This window comes from Phacochoerus africanus, chromosome 15, assembly GCF_016906955.1.
Source record: "Phacochoerus africanus isolate WHEZ1 chromosome 15, ROS_Pafr_v1, whole genome shotgun sequence".
Lineage (NCBI taxonomy): Eukaryota > Metazoa > Chordata > Mammalia > Artiodactyla > Suidae > Phacochoerus > Phacochoerus africanus.
In genome coordinates, this window is record NC_062558.1 from 78,443,080 (window position 1) to 78,465,536 (window position 22,457).

At 46.6% G+C, this 22,457-nt stretch overlaps 1 protein-coding gene across 2 annotated transcripts in view; it reads right to left on the minus strand.

Moving 5' to 3' along the window:
• DUSP29 (dual specificity phosphatase 29) overlaps positions 1 to 22,457 on the minus strand; it is a 40,364-nt gene that overhangs the window by 6,629 nt on the left and 11,278 nt on the right. The window contains exons 1-3 of one of the 2 annotated variants that reach the window (XM_047761943.1): positions 20,583 to 20,622; positions 19,688 to 19,921; positions 3,661 to 3,881 (exon numbers count right to left, since the gene is read on the minus strand). In XM_047761943.1, the coding sequence (XP_047617899.1) occupies positions 3,661 to 3,881; positions 19,688 to 19,921; positions 20,583 to 20,602 (475 nt within the window). In that variant the 5' untranslated portion in view covers positions 20,603 to 20,622. Of the gene's footprint in view, positions 1 to 3,660; positions 3,882 to 19,687; positions 19,922 to 20,582; positions 20,623 to 22,457 lie in introns of those variants that run through there. The other variant, XM_047761942.1, reaches the window with a different exon arrangement.

Here is a 22,457-nt window from a genome sequence, read left to right on the forward strand (position 1 = left end):
TGTGATAGATTTTAAGATGGCTTCAAAATCAGCCTATGGACTGTTTGTTTAAGAAAAAGAAAAACTGAAAGGAGAGTGGTGATACTAAAAGCTGAATGTTTAGAGCCTCGTAGTAGCTGCCCTGGGATTTCTTAGAAGATTTCATTAAATTAAAACCACGGTAATTCAGCTCAGAGGATGCCAGGCCAGGAGCAGGGATGGCAGCCCAAATGGGGCTCCCGTGGCAGTATTTTCATCAGTACTTCTTTTTCTGATGAAGAATGACTAGGTCGGTTGTTTTAGATCCTCTAACCAGCTGCAGTGTCTCACCTTCCATAATATCTGGAGACCCCGTATATAGTCACCAGATGCTCCAAGGAAGGACAATGGACTCTTCCATGAGGCCTGAGTGACAGAAGAGATTCCCACTGGCCTCTGAGGAGCTCTGTGACCCATCACTTGGCTTCCCTGGGTCTCTGTTGCCCCAGCGCTCAGGGTAGAACACAGAATTAGATTCTAAGATTTTTCAGGAGTGACTGAGGTTGCCTGGTGAGCTCTTTGGGAAGGCTCAGGTCAGGGGAGGGTAGATATAGCCATGGGCCCCTGGGGCTGGTTACAGACCACGCATGCAGCTCTATAGCACTGCAAAGGTTGCCTTTCAAAAAGAGTGATCAAGACTGGCCGTGAGGGGCAGTGGTGGGAAACAGTGAACACTAGGCTGAAAGGAGCCAAGGAAGAACAGGAAAGACAGAGTGGAAAAAGATAGGTCTTGCCTTTTGGCCAGACTGTCCGCTGACACCTCTGACATCAAGAGTATAATAAGAAACATACGAGAGCATCTGGCTCGACCATGCTACAGGAGTGTCCCTTGGCTTTCCAGGGTGTGACTGGACCCATGCAGGCTGCCTGCTTCATGTGCCATGCGGGCTGAGCACCTGCCATCATCACGAATGGAGTCTGGGACGATGTCATTGCTGAGCTAACAAGTGTTTTATTTTGTTACGCTGACTACTCAGGGCACAGGTTACAGATGGACAGCCATTGAGTTTCTTTGGTTTGGACTTGGCTGCATTTTCAGAAATGTTCAATTTGTGGCCAAGGCTTAAAATTTGAGCAATGTTATGTGAAAGTCCCAACTGGGGACTTTTCCCGAAATGTGAGATCTGCCGCCCTGGCACGATTCTCACAGGACAATCGTTGATTGGGACTGAGTAGCAGCTGCCCCCTTGGGAAGGGATTTGGGGCTCTCAGCTTAGCCACAGGCACCCCCTTAGCCACAACCCTGGCCTAACACACAGCCAGCTTCACCCATCGATGGCCTCTGCCCAATCCTGAAGGGCTGGCCCTTGAACCCTCATCTTGAGCACATCTTTATTTAATTAAATTTAATTAATTAATGAATTAATGTTTTCAGGCCTATACCCAAGGCATATGGAGGTTCCCAGGCTAGGGGTCCAATCAGAGCTGTAGCTGCTGACCTACACCACAGCCACAGCAACATGGGATCCGAGCCACGTCTGTGACCTACACTGTAGTTCACGGCAATGCTGGATTCTTAACCCACTGATCGAGGCCAGAGATTGCACCCACATACTCAGGGATACCAGTCGGGTTCATTGCCGCTGAGTCACAACGGGGACTCAGAGGATGTCTTTAGATACACAAGTGCAAAGCGCACAGAGAAGAGAATCCAGCCTCCCACTTGGCACCAGGGTTCTATCTGCTCCCCACCCCCAGCCAAGTGGTCTAGCCTGCATGTCCTCTGCCCTGTATATATACTTTCCCCTCCTGACCTTTTCTTTGCTAGGTGTTTTCAGCCACCAGGTCTACCTGTTACAATCCACACCCGCCTGACATTACCACATGGATGCTCTGTGACCTGCCCAGCCCATTCTTTCCTAATCCAGCAGTGGGCACAGACTCTAAAATGATGTGCCAGGAACCAGACGTGCCAGGAACCAGACAAGCTGTCATGTGTGTATATCGTACCACTGTAGTTCAAAGTTGGAATGTCTTTTTTCCTTTTTTTTTTTTTCCTTTAGGGATTGGAAATTTTATTATTATGATGAGCACGTGCTGGTGAGGTTATATGCTTGGTGGTGCGCGACCTCTCTTTATCAAACACATGTGAGAGCCTGCTGTGCACCAGGGTCTGTGCTAAGTGCTTTATGTGGGTTACTGCTGATCTTCATTATAACCTTTCAAGGTAAGTGTTTTCATCACTGGATGGAGAAACCAAGGCTCAGAGAAATCACCTTGTTATTAAGTTGGGCAATGTGAATTTGAACCCAACCCTGTCTTCTCCAAAGCCTGCCAGACCCCTTCCATTAAGAGGCTAAAGATATAGAGAGTAAGGGCAAGTGAGCACATTAAACAGAATCAGAAGGATTGGGTGGTTGTAGCTTTTTGCTTTTTCGTGTCAGATCTGTTTTCAGTTAACTTCAAATACCATGAGGCGAATTTCACCTCATGGTGATGAGTCAGAGTCCAGTTGCTTTTTGATCCTGCTTGGAAACCCAGAATGTGCCTAACACAAAAGATGGTCCATAAATAGACTCATAAAAAAGGATGACTTTGAAATGAGGCATTGCCTAAGACAAGGACTTCAGCTCTATGGTTTTTTTTTTCTTTTCCTCCCATATGACACTGCTTTCTGAACCAAAATAAAGATAAGGTCTGGGAGTATCCTGCAGACATGGCCTAGGCCCACCTGCAGGTTGCAGTTCCTAAAGCAGGCCAGTTGGACCATCAATGAGCCTTGTAATCCCAACCACTTGTGGCAAGAAGGCTTTCAGTAACTGTATACCCTGAATTATGTGATGGCCCCATAAAGGGGTGTGACACATGGGGCTGAAGTCACAGCACAGATCAGGGAGTTGAAGTCCCCCTGGCCTCTATGGAATGCCACTGAAATACAGCCTGCAGCAATCACAGCATATTGTCTTACCTGGATGCATAGCTGCACTGCCCTTCCCTCCATAATAGCCTTGAAGCCTTTACCTGCATTAGAGCAGCTAAAACTGCACTTTGAGCACAAGGACTAACACTGTGATTTAAAAGGTGGTTAATTAACCTTGGGAAACTTGGACATCATGAGCGCAAAACTCAGATTCTCCAATATAGTTTGCCACTTACAAAGAATAGGCTATCAGCTTTCTACAGGAGGGTTCACTAGACTGAATATGACTGGGATGGGAGGAGGTTTGGGTCATATGAGCTTAGTTAACTGACAGGAGAATCTAGTCTTCCCTAGATTGCCATGCAAGTTAGCTCCCTGAGGGTTTTCTAGTATGGAGGCCCTTGGCTGTTAGTATGGTTTGGGCCCAGGCACAATTAGCATTTAGGCAGCATCCCAGCTCTGAGGGCTCCCAAACTACCCCAGGCATTTGGAGGATGACTGCTGTGCCTTAGGAGAGAGAGATTCAGGCCAAAGGTCTCTCCTCTGAGCTCTCCTGATTCCGATTTCCCAGACGATTTCCCATAGCGACAACCCATGGAACCAAACTCGAGCAGCTGCAAGCTCAGTGGGTCTCACAGCTTCCAAGGGATCAGATATTTCCAGCAACCCCTGCAGTGCCAGATTTGAGAGTGAGGTGAGTGCGCAGATGACTTTTCCCACCAGGATGAGGGGCGGGGCCTCGGGGGGGGGGGCGCGGCGGGGCGGGGCGGAAGGTCTCTTACTGTGTTCATAGCGGAGCGCAGCGTCGATGAAAGCGGCCGCTGGGTAGAAGAAGATGCTGAGGTCAAAGGTAGGCAGGTCATCGGCCTCTACGCCGTGGTACTCGATGGCCATGTCTCGGTAGTAATCGGGTCCGGTGTCCACGTTCCAGCGGCCATGGGCAGCGTTCAGCACATGCGTGAAGCCTGCCTTCTGCAGCCCGTAGCGGTCCAGCGCGGTCGCCCTGGGTTAGAGCGAGAGAGGCTGATCCAGCCTGGGAAGCTTGGCCTGGATCTGGGGGAAACGCCGGCACCGCCCATGGGTTTCTGCCCTTGATTCTGGCTTCCAAGATAAGGCCTAGCCATTGAAATGAAGGACTTCCCTGGTCTAAGCCTTGCTGTTACTGGTCTCTTGGCCAATGCGCCATTTTTAATGTTCCCGGCTCAGCCATTTCGAGAAGGGAGAGGGTAGGCAAGCTATTCACTTGTCCTTTGATTCTTTCATCATTCACTAAATATGGAAGAGCTTGGTGCTAGACACTGCAGTGGTCACTGGAGTGGACTGTCAGATGCCAGAGCCCCTTTAGGGCCATCAGAATAACCTGGTCATCAGGCAAAGCCGAATGAGAGGGAGAGGGCTACCTTCAGAGTCTCAGGATACCCTTTAAAGTGGTCTCTTCTCTGGAGTTCCCACGGTGGTGCAGTGGGATCTGCAGCGTCTAGGGAGCGCTGGGATGGAGGTTCCATCCCTGGCCAGGCACAGTGGGTTAAGGATCCAGTGTCGCAGCAGCTGTGGCTTAAGTTGCAGTTGGGAATTGGATCTGATCACTGGCCAGGGAACTACATATGCCACGTGGTGGCAAAAAAAGAAAAAAAAAAGTGTCTTCTTCTCTGAATCCTCTGGATATTTACAGGGTTTGGAGGTTGGGGGTGAAAGAGTAGCTTAAGATGGGTCATTCAGTACAATATTTTGATTGTTGGGATTTGGCAAAATTCTTGATTGATCTTGTTGTTCAAGAGATCGGAGAACACAAAGCAAAACACTTGCTTTGATAAGTGAATCACTGTCTAGTTGAGCAAAGCATTGTTCTGAGAAAGAGCTGTTTGAGCACTCTGTTGCTGGAATTGATCTTAGGAAGTTCCTGAAACCAACAGTGAGATTATTTTCTGGTTTATAGCCTCATCTTTCTAGGCAAGAATTTCCAGGAGCAAAAAGTAAACTCATGTTAAAATAAAGTAGGTGGCCCGGGAGCATGGGGCAAAAGAAGTTATTTCTGCCTAGAGGGAGGAGGGCATACTTTATTGGAGATGGGGCTTTGCACCTGCCTTACTGCAAGTGTCAGCACTTAGGGATGGAGGGGAAGAAGGAGGCGCTAAGCTGAAGAAATAGCACAACCTAAGGGATGGAGGCAGACATAATGTAGGCCTTTCAAGAAATGTTTCTTTCCTATAATCAATCGTTTATCCCCAAATGAATGATTTAGAATCTGTTATGTACCAAATGCTGTCCTGGGTACTGATGATGCAGCGATGAACAGGTTGGTCAAGGTCCCTCAGGAAGCTTAGATTCTGATGGGGAGAACAAAGAAATGAATAAATGTGATAATTTCAGATACCAGTAAGAGCTGTGCAGAATGACGGTAGTCAATAGTCAGGGAGGCGTTTGTTGGGAGGTGGCATATAAACTAAGACTGAGAGGTGATTAGTCAGGGCCTAGACAGGGGAAGAGTTGGAAGCAAAGTGTTTCTTCCAGGCAGAGGGAACAAGTGCTAAGAGCAGAAGGGAGACTAGTATGGCTATTAGTGGGACAAGAGGAAGCTGAAAAGGGAACTGGGCCATGGTGAGTCTTGTAGGCCGTAGGGAAGAGTTTGGATTTTAGTCTAAATATGGCAGAACACCACATGCCACAGAGGAGTTTAAGGAAGGGGTGAGCATTGTTTACTTTCATAAAGATCAGTCTGGTGGATGCATGGAGATGGAGAGGAACAAAGAATAGAAGCAAGGAGCCCTGCGGAGGCTCACAGTCATGGGGACAAGAGAGGACTTACTCATGGATTGGGAGTGGGGTTAGGGAGGAGGGGACTGGTCTGGCCAGAGCATAGGATGAGAGAGGAAAGTCGACAAAGGTTTGGAGAAGGAGTGTGGGATTTGTCCATGGAAGTGCTTGGATGTCAGGATTGGGGTTTGCGGGTCAAGGAGAGCTGTTGACACTGTTTGAGGAGGGTGATACCATTTGAGCTTTAAGATGACATCTCCCCAACAGCCCAAAGGCTAGTTCTATAGCTCAGGGGGAGGTGACAAGGGTCTGGAACCACAACCATAAGAGGCCAAAAGTGGCAGTGTGCTCCAGCTGTGGATGCAGAAGTGGACATACTAGATGCCAACATGGATCCACATCCTGGGATGGGAGGCCCCGTGCAGCAGAAACAAATACCATGGTTCCCTGGCCCAGGGCGCCTTGTCTATCACTGCTTTCCTGGGGTTTTTTTGTGGGTCGTGAGAGGAGCCACAGTGGAGCCCAGTGTTTAGGAAAGAGAGACCTGAGCACAGGCATTGAGCTTTTAGAAACATTTGCAAACAGCCCATGGGAACTGAGGCGTGGGGAGGTGGGGCGTTCCACCAAGCCCCCCAGCTGGCTTTTGGGGCTGCCATCCTGACGATGAAACACATTCTGCTTTCAATTTTTCCTCAGAAGGGTCTGTTTTTCATTTTCCTCCTCGTCCCAAAGTATGTACACAACAAACATTATGCTTTGGGGACATGGATCTGTGCTCAATTAAAGCTTCTGCTAATGCAGTCCATCTTGCTGAGTAGCAATCAACCTCACTTTGAGGTTGAGCTCAGTGGAAAAATTAAAATTAACTGTCCTTGACAGGAAGTTCCTACCCACCATAAAGACTTTTCTCTCTGGGTTCAGCAGCTGCGTTTCAACATAATCAAATGGCAGTTTGAATAAATAACAATTTACACTTTGCTGCCTCGGGGGTCAAGGATCGGGGTGGAGATGCAACAAGACTCATTGCATGACACCTCCACATTTACCCCCGCACCCCCCCGAGCTGGTTTTGACTCTGAGGGCGAGAAAATTCACCTCCCTCTGAGCTGGTTTTGACCGTGTCTGAGGGCGAGAAAGGGGCTCCTGGGAGAATTAGACCTGGTGGGTGCCCTAAGGCCTATTGCATATTTTTGGGTTCTGCAAGCTACCTGGGTGGGGAAAGGGAGGTGATGTCCTCACACACTGCTCGAAGGCTGTCCCCCAGCTTGGTTGACCCAGAATCCAGTTGAGGGCTCCAGAGGGTACCCAGGGCAGGCTGGGGATTTGCAAATACACGGAGTGACTCTTTGACAACAGTGCCTGTTAGGGAGGCAGATCTCCAGTTGGCCCAGACACCTAGCTCGCCAATTGCTGGCAGTGGAGTAGGGTCAGAGGGTGCTGCCTGGCACTGCATTGTTTTATTTTCTTAACGTTCAGGGCCCCCTGCTCAGATATGTGGGAGAGACTAAGAAACATGCCTCTGCTGAAGGAGAAAAGCACAGAAAAAGAACAGGGTTGTCAAGTTCCTTCTAGAATCTAGGGGATGCAGGAGCCTTAGTTTTTGCTTGTAATCCTACATGTAAGCAATCTGTTCATTTAAAAAATAATGTGTAAGTAATCTGTTCATTTAAAAAATAATATGTCATCCAATTACAAAAATAATACGTGCTCTATGCAGAATGTTGGAAACAGACACCCCCAAGCCCCCAACAAAAACACCTGGATTTCTACTTCCTAGAGATGAAGACTTTTTGGACCTGGTTTTTTTGTTTTGTTTTGGTTTGGTTTTTTGCTTTTTTTTTTTTTTGGCTGTACCCATAGCATGTGGAGGTTCCTGGGCCAGGGATTGAACCCACACCATAGCAACAACCCAAACCGCTGCATTGGCAGTGCCGGATCCTTAACCAGATGAGCCACATGAGAACTCCTATTGGCCCTTTGATAAAAGATTTTCTTCTGAATAGATCTGTTGTTTTTCCATAAATAGATTTTTATATTTTATAGAAAGAGTGGTACGGGGTTACGATACTATATAGACAGTTTTAAAAACGTTGCATGGTGATATATTGTAAACAGCTTCTGTGTCAACATATGGCCTTCAGGAGCTGCATACTATTCCATCGTATAGATTTTTATCTGTGTTTTACCTCACTGAGCCCCTAGCTTTGGCCATTTGTGTTCTTTCTCTCTCTTGCCTATCTCTCTCTCTGTCTCTCTCCTGCAGAGTGAGTGGTGGGTATCACAAGAAGAAACACCGTAAATGAACAACTTGCTCTGTTTCTTTGGGAACATTTCTGTGTCCTTAGGAGAGATTTTTTAAAGTGGAATTGCTGGGTCAACAGGCATGAGCATTTTCAACAACCTGATACTCATTACTAAACTGTCTTCCAGAAAAACCTTGCTCAAATGTACATACTGATTTTTCTTCATTGCTAATTTCAAAGGCCAAAAAAAAAAAGGCTGTCTTATTTTCAGGAATTTATTTTAGCCATGAGGTTGGACATTTTCTCAGACATTTGTTGGACTTGTACAGTTTTACTTTTGAAGACATTGTCATATCCCTGTTTTGAGCCAATTCTCTCTCTCCTCTCTCTCTCTCTCTCTTTTTTTTTCCTTTTTATGGCTGCACCTGTAGTATATGGAAGTTTCCAGGCTAGGGGTTGAATCAGAGCCACAGCCCCCGGCCTACGCCATAGCCACAGCATCACTAGATCTGCGTCGCATCTGTGAACGTCAACGCAGCTTGTGGCATTGCCAGATCCTTAACCCACTGAGTGAGGCCAGGGATCGAACTCACATTCTCATGGACACTATGTTAGGTTCTTAACCCACTGAGCCACAATGGGAACTCCTTTTTTTTTTTTTTTATGGCCATACCCACAGCATATAGAAGTTCCCAGGCCAGGGTTTGAATCTGAGCCACAACTGCTGCAATGCCAGATCCTTTTTACCCACTGTGCCGGGCCAGGGATAGAACTCACACCTCTGCAGTGACCTGAGCCACTGCAGTCAGTTTCTTAACCCACTGAGTGAAGGCAGGAACTCCAAGATCCAATTCTCTTTAGCTCTTCTCCCTCTCCATGAACCTTTGGCCTTGCTGTGGGCTCGGACTCTGGATTTGAGGACCAAGGAAGGGACTTTCTTCTCCCGAGGCCCCATTTCCTCCATCAGAGACCCTCCCTTCCCTCCTCCTTTTCTGGCCTGGTCCAGCCTCCTTCCAGCCTCCGTGGAGTTCCTCCAGGAAGCGTGCTTTACCTGGCGTTCCCTCCACCCTGAGGGGTGGCAAATAAGATCAGTCTCCTAGGTCAGAGCTCCTGGCATTCCCCTTTTTCGGACCCCTTGGGGCCCTCTTGATTCCCAGTCTACACACCTCAGCACCTGTTTGGAAGTCCGTCTCCCCCAGGTGAGTGCTCTCGCACAGCGGGGAGGGGGGGCATGCACGTATGTGTCTGTATGAGCCGTCCACCAGCTGCCTCTCAGTGGGAAGCCATCTGCTCCTCTGTTGCCAGGATTCTGCACTGGGCATCAACAAAGATCCACCAATGATTGGATGGTTCTCTACACCCTCCAGTCTGTGAGGAACTGCTGATTTCCCCCCGCCTAATCGTAGACTCGTCACCCATGACCTGCATCCTGTGATCTGGCACTTTGTTTATTCTGATGCGTGTGACACTGTCGTGGTGGCACATCATTTCTTGGGGGTGACCCTGATGGGGACCCTTCTCCTTCTCTGGAATCTTGACCACACCTACTCCTTGCAGGTGAATTTTAAAACAGCAGGCACATTTCTAGCTTTTGATCTTGGTCAGTTCACCTGAAACAAAAGTGAAATTCACTCGCTCTCTAATTTTGGGGGTGTTCCTGTTACTTGCTGATGACGAAGCTGTTTGTTTATGAGGTCTCTCAGAGAACATAGGGCTCATGGATGTAGCTTTGAAGCTTAAACTGCTGCATGAACTGAAGCAATGGAACCTCTGGGTTTATTTGTTAAATAGAACTAATTACATTGGCAGTACTTTCCTTCCAAGATTCTTGTAAAGTTGAGTGCTGCAGTATTCAAGTTTCCTTGAAAGGTTAAAAGACAAATTTAGGGGGAAAAAGCAATAGGAAGATGTATGACAGTATGACAGAATGTTACCAGTGGTTATCTCTGAGTCATGGGATTATAGGGAATTTTAATTTTCTTCTTTTTGTCTGTGTTTTGTAATCAGTAATGAACATGACAGATTCACTTAATGTGTAAATATATACTATGATCAGGGTTTTTTTTGTTGTTATTTTGTTTTGGCCATGGCATTCAGCAGCTTTATGTGGGCTCTCAGTTCCCAGACCAGGGATTGAACCTAGAAGTGCCTAATCCTAACCACGAGACCATCCAGGAACTCCCTACCATGATTTTTATTGAGGTTCTGTCCTTAGTTCTCAGGAGAGACTGACTATGGCAAGGACATAAAGTGGTCTCAGTGTTTTTTTTTTGTCTGTTTGTTTGTTTTTTGTCTTTTAGGGCCGCACCAGCAGCATATAGAGATTCCCAGGTTAGGGGTGGAATCGGAGCTGTAGCCGCCGGCCTACGCCAGAGCCACAGCAACTCAGGATCCGAGCCACATCTGCCACCTACACCACAGCTCATGGCAATGCCAGATCCATAACCCACTGAGTGAGGCCAGGGATTGAACCCGTGTCCTCACGGATGCTAGTTGGGTTCCTTAACCACTGAGCCACAACCGGAACTCCCGGTCTCGGTGTTTTTAACTCCTTGGAAACCTCTTCATTATCTGCCCCACTTCCCTAGGCTTCTGGTCCTCCAAGGATGGAGGCTAAGAGCAGAAAGACAATGCATGAGAGGCCAGATTTCAAGAAATGCTGTTGTATTAATGATTGGACTAGGCTTCTGGCCAACCGTGAAAGGAAACGGTTGACATTGCTGGAGGTCTTTGCTGAAAAGCTGTCACCCAACAAGAGAAGACCCAGCCAGCCCAGGGCCAGTGGCCTCTCTCCCCGGGCTCCTTGCTCGTGACTATGCCCAGTTGTACCTTAGTCACCTTCAGAAACTGGAGGCTCAGAGCCCAGGTTTTCTAGTTCTTTCAGGTAGTAATCAATGTGTTTAATTGTCAACCTTGACTGGGTTTTTGCTGCATCCTAAACTAGCCTCAGCCCACTCTGGAGACGCAAGTCAAGTTTTAGCTCTGCTTGGTGCATTGAGGCTGAATTAGTTATTTCTGCTTTGTGGGGAGAGATCCTCTCTCAGCAATTGATCAGCCTTTACCTCATTTTCCCCCCTCCTGGACTATAGTCCAGACCTGGAGATGCCACTAGCTGTTGATGCTGTTGATCTGGTTGGGAGCAGAAAAACGGAAGGGTGAGACAGAGAGACACCTGGCAAGTGAGCTCAGACCCCTGGCTGCTGGCTGTCCAGTGACCCCCCCCCTCAAAGCCAGACCTTGGAGGCAGCTATAGTTTTCATAAAAATAGGGCGCTGGAGTTCCCGTCATGGTGCAGCGGAAACGAATCTGACTAGGAACCGTGAAGTTGCGGGTTCGATCCTTGGGTTTGCTCAGTGGGTTGAGGATCTGGCGTTGCCTTGAGCTGTGGTGTAGGTTGCAGATGAGGCTTGGATCTGGCATTGCTGTGGCTGTGGCGTAGGCTGGCAGCAAAATCTCCGATTAGACCCCTAGCCTGGGAACCTCCACATGCTGCAGGTACAGCCCTAAAGAGACCAAAAAAAAAAAAAAAAAATAGGGTGCTGCTTAGGCCCCCACCGTTCAAGTGACAGAATGGCTTAGCAGAGCCTGGTGCTGGCCTTCAGGGCTGCCTCTATCACGAGAGGGAAAAGAGATCTCACGGTTACCCTGTTTCAGCCTTACTACGTGGAGGTTGGCCTGCCTGGGGATTTACAATTACTCTGACAGTAGGCAGGATATTTCCCCTCCTGCTGACTACAGGGGGGGAAGGAAAGAAGGAGGGAAGGAAGGAAGGAAGGAAGGAAAAGAAAGAAAGAAGAAAGAAAGAAAAAAAGAGAAAGAAAAGAAAAAAGAATGAAAGAAAAAGAAAGAAAGAAAAGATTTTGCTAAGCAAATGAAAGATGTGAATGAGATTAAAGTGAGGATATTTAAATTATAGAAATTTAGTGCTTTCAAGCATCCTCAAGTGCTTTTGAAGCACCCATTTAGGGGCTGCTGATTGATAAGAGGTGATGAATTATTCTTATCTCATCATTGATGCCAGTCCCTGGCTCTCTGGAGGGCAACACTTGGTTAACCTAATTTGAATCTAATTTGAATGACTTAAAAGTAATAAAACAAGTATGTGCTTGAACCCAATAGAGCCTAATTTTATTTAATAGGACATTTCTTAAAGAATTTTACTTTAGTGCTGGAAGGGACCTTTGAAATTATCCCTTTATTTTACAAATAAAGAAACTGAGTCCCAGAACAATAGGATATTCGTCAGAGGCCACACAGAGTGGCTACCCACACTGGGGGCTTGAACTCGGTGCTCCCAAAGTGGCCACCGGAGGACCTTTGCGCCACTCCTCACTGTCCCTGCAGCTCCCACTTGCAGATTCAGACCCCCTACCAAGTTGTGGGAAGTGGGCGGGAGAGGGTGGCAGTGCCTTTGAGCGAGGAAGGCTTCCCTGTGAGGACACCCAGAAGATGACTGCCTGGCCTGCACTGAACCCCTCCACTGACCCAGGGCGCTTAACCCCAGGCACATCCCTCTTCTCACCAGACTGTGGGCTGGGGGAGGCAGCTTCTCTGTCCTCCCCAGGCTGGTAAGCAGTGGTAACTTAGAGTCACCACCACCCCATTTGAGGATCCCCTTGGGATAAGCTGGGATTGAGAAAATGTTTTAGAATTTCTGAAACCCACAGGTGCGTAGGGCTTTGATGTTGCACTACCGTCTCAGGTTCTAGGCCACCCTCGTCCCCTGCAATGACCAGACAACTCTGCAGAAGGAGTTGGCTGGAGAAAGCCCGTTAGAAGGGACCTTCCTTTCTTCCTGGCCTTGGGTTCACAGTAGCATCATGTGGGAGGAATTAGACCAGGGCTATTTTCTGTTCCAGGGCTGCCCCTAGCACAGAGGGCCCCTAGTGACTGTTTTTTTAACCTTCTTCTCACACTATGAGTCACATTTCCAGAACCTGTGCCGTCTCTGATAGTTCCCACTCAGTAGTGTGCCAGGAACTGTGCTAAGCATCATATGTATTAACCCATGGATCCACATCTTATAGGGGAAGAAACTGAAGCTCAGAAAGCTTGAGCGACTTGCCCTAGGCCACATGGGAACCAGGATTTGACCCAGATGTTGTGGCTCCAGAGCAGATGCCCACCTCTCTGGCTTTGAGGAAAGAGGAGGGAAAAAGAGTGAGCTTCTTCCAGGGGGGTGAGTCTGGTCTCCAGCAAGCCCCAGGTGTCACTGGTCTAGACTTTAGGAACAGCTAGTGACTCTGGCTGCCTCAGGACACCCATTCTTACTCCCAGGTCCTGATTGCCTTCATTTCCAGAGCCTTGGCTTTTAAAAATCTTAGACACTTTTGGGGAAAGAAAAAGCTCAACCTAAATGCAAATAGCAAATTAAACTGAGCCTCAGTGCATGGGGCTGAGCTTTTCCCTGCTCTGGGCAAAACCTACAAAGAGATTGAGAAACACAGGGAGTTGTGCCTGCTCTCAGTTGGGGCATAAGCTCAGCATGGTTGCATCGGCAGTGGAATTAACAGCTTTCTCAATAAGCCTCTGTGAGTCTCGTTAACCTTGCAAGTGGGTGTCTAGGAGGGATGCTGAGCAGAGATGGGGACAAGCACCACACCGTGCTGATCTTGGTCCTCTCCCTGCACTGAGTGCTCAGGTCGCACACACTGGCCATGGAGCCTGCCTAGACTGTGCCTATGGGCAGTGGTGGGGTGGGTGTGGGCTCCATTAGACTGAGCTGGATTGAATGGGCTATGACATTTCCTTGGTTGGAGGAAGCAAATGAGTTGGTCAGATGTCAAGGAGGCAAGCATATCTTATTGCATCCAACTTTTTTTTTTGCAGGGCCACACCCATGGCATACGGAAGTTCCCAGGCTGGGGGTCTAACTGAGCTACAGCTGCCAGCCTACACCACAGCCACAGCAATGTGGGATCTGAGCCGCATCTTCGACCTACACCACAGCTCATGGCAATGATGGATCCTTAACCCACTGAGCGAGGCCAGGGATCAAACCTGCATCCTCATGGTTTCCACTGCGCCACAGCGGGAACTCCACATCCAACTCTATTGCCTTTCACCCTGTTAACTAGGCCATTTCTGCCTGGCTCGGACACTCAATGGCTGCCTGAATAAAGCCCCTTGGCTCTGACCTACCTTCCCAGGGTTCTTTCTCAATGAGTAGCAATAATAACAATGATATTTGCACCTGTCTGTTACTTTGTAATTTACAAAATGCTTCACATTCCATTATTTCTTTGATTCTTCTCAGTAACCACTTTTAGAACTAAGGCCAGAATGGTCAAAGGACCTGCCCAAAGCCTCTGCACCTGGAGTTGATGGTAGCTCTGGTCGATTGTTCAGTGTCATCATTTAGAACATTTGCATGACCTGAGGGGTGGGCTACACTCTCCTGCCCCATTGCCATGAGGCTTTGTATCTTGTGAAACATGGGCCCAAGTGTCTCATATTGCTTCTGAATCAGCCTGTGGTTTGCCATGTCTCTTTTTTTTTCACTGCCAGGAGCCTGCCAATATCCCACATAAGGGCCGAGTCCTGAGGCCTGGGGTCTAGAGGATGCGGAGTACAGTTGGAACCAGCCCACTGTGACGTGTCACATGAGTGAGAAACAAACCACTGCTGTGGCAGGGCTCTGAGATGTTGGGGATACCTGTTAGCACAGCACAGCTAAGTCTAAACTGATTCCACAGTGGCTTAATCCCAGACCCTCTGAAAGTACACTTTCCAACACATTCATCCCCTGTGTTCCAGAGAAATCACCCTGTCTGTTCTCAACTCTATGCCTTTTCTAACCCTGCTCCCTCTGCCTGGAATTCTGGTGAAATCCCACCCATCTCCCAAAGCCAGGCTTGGAATTTGCCTCTTTGGTGACACTTTCTTAGAGCTGTCATGCAGAGCACTTACGGAGCGTTTACTGTGTGGCAGCTACTGCTCTAGCACTTGACTTGTTTTAATTCATTTAATCGCTCCCAATGAAATAAGCCTTGTTACTGTTGCCATAGAAGGTGAAGAGAGGTCAAACAATTTGTCTTAGATCTTCCAGTGGGTAAATGGCAGAGCCTAGACTCAAACCCCACATGACTTCCACCCCACTACCTTTTCCTCTTTCTGTTCCCTGTTACATTTCTGCACATCTCTTCTTCTCAACTGGAAAACAGCTTCTTTATCTGACTGGCCACATTTTCTTGATACTGATTTTTTGTTAAGTTTTTTTAAATTTTATTTTTAGGGCTGTACCTGTGGCATATGGAGGTTCCCAGGCTAGGGATCTAATTGGAGCTGCAGCTGCCAGCCTCCACCACAGCCACAGCAACGTGGGATCCAAGCCGTGTCTGAGACCTACACCACAGCTCATGACAATGCGGATCCTGAAGCCAGTGAGTGGGGCCAGGGATCAAAGCCACATCCTCATGGATACTAGTTGGGTTCGTTACCTCTGAGCCACAGTGGGAACTCCTTCTTGATCCTGATTTGAGTAGAATTACTGCCACTTGCTGGTGGTGTACCCTTGGGCTGGTCACTTAATTTCTCTGAGCCCCAGTTTCCTCTTTGTATTCCCCAAAGCACCTAGCAAGGTGCCCAGTAAATACTGACAGACTGATGGAATGAGCCTTGGTTTGCCCATTTTTAAAATGGGAAAAAATAATGGTGCCTCCTTCATAGTGTTGTTGGGGAATTTAAAAGATGTCTAGCACAGGGCACAGCACATGGTAAGAATCCAACTTAATTTAGCTATTTATAGCCAGTCATAACAAACAAATTATGATTGTTATAAGCTGTAGGAAAGGTAAATAAAGTATATAATATGCAGAGAGAAAAAAACTTACTTCTCACCATGGGTGTTGGGGAAAGCTAACTTCATGGCAGAAGTGACTTAAGTGGACTTTGAAGAATCCATAGAATCTGGGCACAGAGATGAGGTGAAGGGAAGAGCATTTTAGGTAAAGGGAATGGCATAGATAAAGACACAGAGACAGTGCACATCTTTACATCTTAATCCTCTTTCCCCCATTAATATGATTTTTAGGAGCAGATCTAAGGAAATAATCCTAAAGAGTAATAATAAAAAACAAAAACAAAACAGTTAAAGGCGTTCCTGTTGTGGCTCAGCGGTCACAAACCCGACTGGTATCCATGAGGATGTGGGTTCGATCCCTGGACCCTCTCAGTGGGTTAAGGATCTGGTGTTGCTGTGGCTGTGGTGTCTGCCAGCTACAGCTCCAACTTGACCCCTAGCCCAGGAACTTTCATATGCTGCAAATGTGGCCCTAAAAAGAAAAAAGAAAATAAAAGATAAAGATGTCCACTACAGCATTATTTATAAAAGTGAGACTGGAAATAACTGATAGGTCCAATAATAGGGACAGTTGTTAAGTAAATGGTCTTATATCCATCTGGTATAATTATAATCATTAAATGAGAAGTATGTAAGTATGAGAAGTATGGAATAAGAGGCATGTTTATGAATGATTCTATGTAGAAAAAACACAAAAGGAACAATCAATACGATTGCAACTATATAAAAAGCATTTTAAACCAAAAATAGCATGTAGAAAGTCTAGGAGGAAATGTACTACGGATATTAGTAGGAGTAGCTTTGGAGCAATGGGCTTTGGTCATTGGGAAGATTTAAAAGTTTTTCTTCCTTCCATCGGTCACACTGTTTTATTGTTATCACTAACCTTTTTGAATACCTACTCTGTACTAGGCGCTGCACTAGTATTTTACATATATTATCTCAAGCCATACAATCCTGTGAGGAAGGTTCTCTTGTTAATCTGTTGCAAGTGGGAAAACTAAGTTGTCTATATTTATACAATGTTTATGTTACTTTGAAAATAAAACAATATATTTACTACATTCAATATTTCATTATCAAAAGGTAAGAGATTCATATCCTCCCTCTACTTTTTTTGCTACTTCAGTATTAAACACTGTTGTACATGTTTCATTATGTATGGGTACTCTTATTTCACTAAGTGACATTTCTTACAGTGATATTTAGGGTCAAAGTATATGCATACCTTTTTGATTTTCAACTAATTGTATTCTTTCTTTCTTTTTTGGCCATGACTGTGGCAGGTGGAAGTTCCTGGGCCAGGGATTGAACCCACGCCACAGCAGTGACCTGAGCCACGGCAGTGACAACACTGGATCCTTACCTTGCTTTCTTTTCAGCTAATTTTAGACTACAGAAGAGTTGCAGAAATAGTAGAGATTGTTTGGCAATAAAAAAAAAGATTAAAGTACTGGTACATGCTACCACTTGGATGAACCTCAAAAACATTAGGCTATGTGCACAGAGCCACGCACAAAAGGCCATTTATTATGATTCCATTGACATGAAATATCCAGGATAGGCAAATCCATAGAAAGAGAAAGCAGATTGGTGGTTGGCTAAGGCTGGTGGAACATGAGAAACAAGGAATGATTATTTAATAGGTTCAGGGTTTCCTTTTGAGGTGATGAAAATGCTTTGAAATTAGATAGTGGTTGTACAACTCTGAATATAATAAAACCACTGAATCGTACACTTTAAAACAGTGAATTTTATGGCCTGTATGTTATATCTCAATAGAGCTATGATTATTATTTTTTGTCTTTTTAGGGCCACACCCACGGCATATGGAGGTTCTCAGGCTAGAGGTCGAATAGGAGCTGTAGCCACTGGCCTATGCCAGAGCCACAGCAACACCAGATCCTTAATCTGCTGAGTGAGGCCAGGGATCGAACCTGCGTCCTCACAGGTACTATTCAGATTCATTTCTGCTGAGCCACGACAGGAATTCAAGCTATTATTTTTAAAAAGTAAATAATGCAGAGTACCTATTTAGGGGAACCTGGGTTCCCCTAATGCTCACAACTGAGAAATGATTGGATAAATTGTGGTACAGCTATGCTATGGAATATTGAAAGTACAGAATAGTATAATTCACCCTTTTTGCTAAAAATTATTTAAAAGAAAAAAACTTCTTTAAATGTATGTATGCTTCCTTATGTTTTCAGTAACATACATAAAGTAAACATAACCCTGGTTACTCAATGGCTGAATTAAGACAGGACAAAGGGAGATTATACAGGTGTTTTTTTTTTTTTTTTTTCCCTCTGCACTTTCAGCATGTGGAAGTTCCTAGGCTAGGGATCAAACCCACACACAACAGCTACCCAAGCCGCTGCAATGACAATGCTGAGTGATTAACCCACTGTGCCACAAGGGAACTACCATACAGGTGGTTTTTATAACCCTCTGTTTAGTTTAATTTAGTACAAAAGGGCATATCATTTTTGTAACTTCCACTTCAAAGTATTAAGATAAAAAAGAAAAGGGATGCTGCCCCTGGGTTTCCCATCACTAGACAGTTATCTCTAGGTTTTTAAGTAGCAAGGTGTTTACTAAAAATCACACGTGCAGGAGTCCTGCACCATCTGCTCCTTGGAGAGATGACCCGTGAGCTGGAATCCTGGGAGATGGAGGAAGGAACAAAAGTGCTAGTCAGGATGAAAGCTTCTGGGTTGGGCAAGACTGTATTTGAATCCCAGCTCTCAGACACTTACTGAGCTGTGGACCTTAGGCTAGTTACTTAATTGCTCTGTGCCTCGGTTTCCTTACCTTTATTTTTTAAATTTTATTTATTTGTTTTTGCCTGCACCCATGGCATGCAGAAATTCCCAGGCCAGGGATCGAACTCGAGCCACTGCAGTGACAACACTGGATACTTAACCAGTTGAGCCACATGGAACTCCTTGGTTTCCTTATTTATTTTTGTTTTTAAATTTTGTCTTTTTGCCATTTCTTGGGCCGCTCCCACGGCATATGGAGGTTCCCAGGTTAGGGGTCGAATTGGAGCTATAGCCGCTGGCCTACACCACAGCCACAGCAATGTGGGATCCAAGCCGCATCTGCAACCTACACCACAGCTCATGGCAACGCCGGATCGTTAACCCACTGAGCAAGGGCAGGGATCAAACCTGCAACCTCATGGTTCCTAGTCGGATTTGCTAACCACTGAGCCACAATGGGAACTCATCCTTATTTTTAAAATGGGAGTCGTTAGATGACCTCTCCCATTAGATTGTAGTGAAAATAAAGTGAGAACATGTCTAGTACATAGTGTTCAGTACATGATATTATTATTTACAGTAGGCACTTCCCAGTTGTTTGAAGAGTGGGGAATGGTGGCTATAAAATTCTAACAATGGGGACAGTGACCTCAGCTTTTCTAGGTCTACAATGCTTCCTGACACATAGGTTGGTGTGTTCCTGTGCCATCCACCTGAGAACTGACTTTTTTCTTGTTGGTTTTATCCCTAGCAAGATGACATTTCCCAGCTTCCCTTGCAGCTAGAGGCAGGGAGAGTCTTGGGTGGGACCACCCTTTAGGAAGATATCCTTTTGCTCTTCCTTTCCCTCTAGCTTCCCGTAGTCTGGATCCTACAATTGACAGCAGGAGCCCTGCTAGCAATGTCAGACCATGAAACAACCCTGAAGAAGGAAGCCATGCCCTAGGGATGGTGGATCCCAAGCATAGGAGCCAGAACTCCTGATGACCCTGGTGTCATATATCAAGATCCAGCTTGCCTTACTCTGCCCTTCTTGTGTGTAGGTGAGAAACCAACCTCTCTCTGGCTTCAGCACCTTTCCTGAGCTTGATGTAATATGAAAATAAGCCCAGCCTTAACTAGTAGAGTTCTCATAGAACCAACCTAAAAAGCAAGAGCTCATGGCAAGAAGGTGGGGAGGGCTGTGCCCAGGGGAGGGCTGGCTGTCTTCTCCTGGATGAGGCCAGAGGTGAAGATGGGCACTTACTCATCACCAATGTAGAGCTTGGGCCAGACCTCGTTGACATGGGTGTACTGGGGACTGCCCTTCCAGAAGAGACGCTCCAGCTCAAAGGCTCCTGGGGTACAGTACTCCTCAGCCTCCCCCTCCTCCTCCACCTTCGGCAGCAGCTTCTTGGCAGCCGGGTAGGCATTCTTGAGGCTTGTCTTTGATTCTCCGGATGTCATTTTGGAGCCAAAGGATTTTCTTTCCTTTCTGCAGCTGGTCATGAGAGAGCATCAGGGTTGGGATTAGCAGGATTGGAGGAAAGGCATGGGCTTTATCAAAAGAAGTGGGTATAGGCTGATCTGAAGATTTGGCAGTCATTTCCCTGGCCTGCTCTGCTTCTGCTTCCTCTTCCCAGGAAACAGAGGTCGACAAAGAAGGCCATGGTGGCAGTTAAACAACACTTCGCCAACATTCCAGTTTTCTGCAGGGCAAGCGTGCTGGGCACCCTCTGACTTGAGCCACTGTGTGTTTGCTGCAGACCCAAGACAGGCTTTGGGTCTAAGAAATCCCTGCTGGCAGCCTGTCTCTTGCCTCCTTTCTTTCAGATTTTACCCCTTTTTTGGTGCCTACTCTTTCCTTTATGTGGCTGGAATCTGCTGGCTTGGGTCATTTTGAATCCAAATAAGAAAGCCCAGAAGGTCCCTGCCACTCCAGGCCTGTGGTAGGCAGCGTCTGCAGAAAGCTGCCATCCAGTGGAAAGGGCACACCTGGAAATCCACAGCCTGTGTGGTCTGGGCAGCCAGGCGTATTCTTGGGGCTTCGGAAGTCTTGGGATAGAAGGAAACTTGGCTGCATGAGGGTTTGTCAGCTTGTTAGGAAGTTGAAGTCAACATTGGCTGCTCTCACTAGGAGGTCGGCAGTTGTGCTAACTTACCAGGGGTCCCGGAGAGGCATTCCAAGCTAGAAAGCTATGTCTGCAGATTGGAATGTATATTTGGAGAGCTTGTCAGGCTCTGTGAGTGGAATGTGGGTGGAATGTGGGTGAAGTGTTTGTTTCCATTGTCCCCAAGGAAATGAATTCACTGTGGAATTGGGCACCATGTGTTCTGTGAGCTGAGGGAGCTTGGGAAAGGGAGGTTAACCCATCGTGCTCAGAGATTGGAGGGAAGGGTGGAGTGACTGAGAAAAGTGAAGGTGAGCAGTGGGGAGGTAACTCATTTATTTAACACAGACTTAGGTAGTACTTATCATGTGCCAGGCACCATTGCAAGGGCTTCACGATGATAAACTCATGTAATCTTCTTAACCAAAGAGATTGGCGCCGTGATTGATCGCCATTTTGGAGGGGGGGAGAACTGGAAATTGAGGATGTTTGTAACACATGGTCTTGGTCTTCTGAGAAAAAAAAATAATTGCCCAGAGGGTGAGGGTGGGAGTGGGGGATGCAGAATAAGGAGGGGCAGGCCAGGGACGTGAATGTAAACAAGCACGGGTAGCTTCAAAGCCCACCAGGATCCTATTGAAAGGACTCAGCGCTCCCAGTTATCAGAAATGGGACTGTCTGAACATGGATAATAAAAATAACTGTGGTTGATAGAAACACATCAAACATTTAAATCATAAAGATACAGAAAACAATTATTCAGTGTTGAAAGATGCTAGGGAACCAGCTCCCTATGAGGACAGGTCAGTAAAGGGAAAGAATCTAGTATTTGTTGTTCTTCCCTGATGCAAACTCTGCTGCAGGGTAGATGAGGGGAATTGTCTTTTATAGAAGAATTCCAGGGAGTTCCCTGGTGGCACAATGGTTAATGACCCGGCATTGTCGCTGTGGTGGCTCAGGTTGCTGCTGTGGTGCTGTTCGGTCCCTGGCCTGGGAACTTCTGTATGCCACAGGTGCCGCTACAAAGTAAATTAATTAATTTTTTAAAAAAAGAATTCCAGATAATAAAGAAGGAAGCAAGCACCATATTACGGTACCCGATGAGCTCATGGAGGAGGCACTGAACACTGACTGCTAGCAACATAAGAAGAGACCGTCAGCCATCACGGGTGCTCTGATGGCAGAACACACGATCACAAAAGCAGTCTCGTCAAAGGAAAACCTGATTCTTTGATCAGAGTCCTCAGAGTCTAGATCTAGCCAGCAATTTTCAGGAGATTCAGAGGACAGTTAAATGATACCTCAGGGCCTTATCTTTTAGAAATACATACTGAAATGTTCACAGATGAAATGATATCATGTCTGGGATTTGCTTCAAAAATAAGACCATTGGAAAACATAATAATATATTGTGTGTGAGGTGGGGGGTAGGGGTGGAGGTGTGATGAGACGGGATTGGCCAGGGATGATGGCTGCCAGGTAATTACTGTTCCTCTTTGTGTGTGTTTGAAACTTTCCATTATCTTTTGCTAAAAAGAAAAAGAAAAGGCTGAAACCACCGCTCTGGGGCTCTGGGAAATTTGATTCTCCCAAGTTCACGGTAGATAAATTAAAAAGTCACTGGCTCACAGTGTCTTTGGGGATCCTGGGAAGCCAGGATCTGTGACTTTCTCCTGCAGAATCCTGAGTTGAGAGAGGCTGGGAGGCAATGGCTGCAGAGGAGACCTTTCTTTGGAGTCTGTCAAAACGTGATCTAAAGATCACCTCCTTCAGAAGCATTGGGCACTTGCTAAAAAAACAGATTCCTGGGTTGCACCCTGGACCAGGGATGGCACCTAGGAGTCTGTATTTTAACAAGCCCCCAAGTGGGTCTGAGGCGGACTCAAGTTTGATAATAATTGCCCAAAGAAACAGATCACAGACATG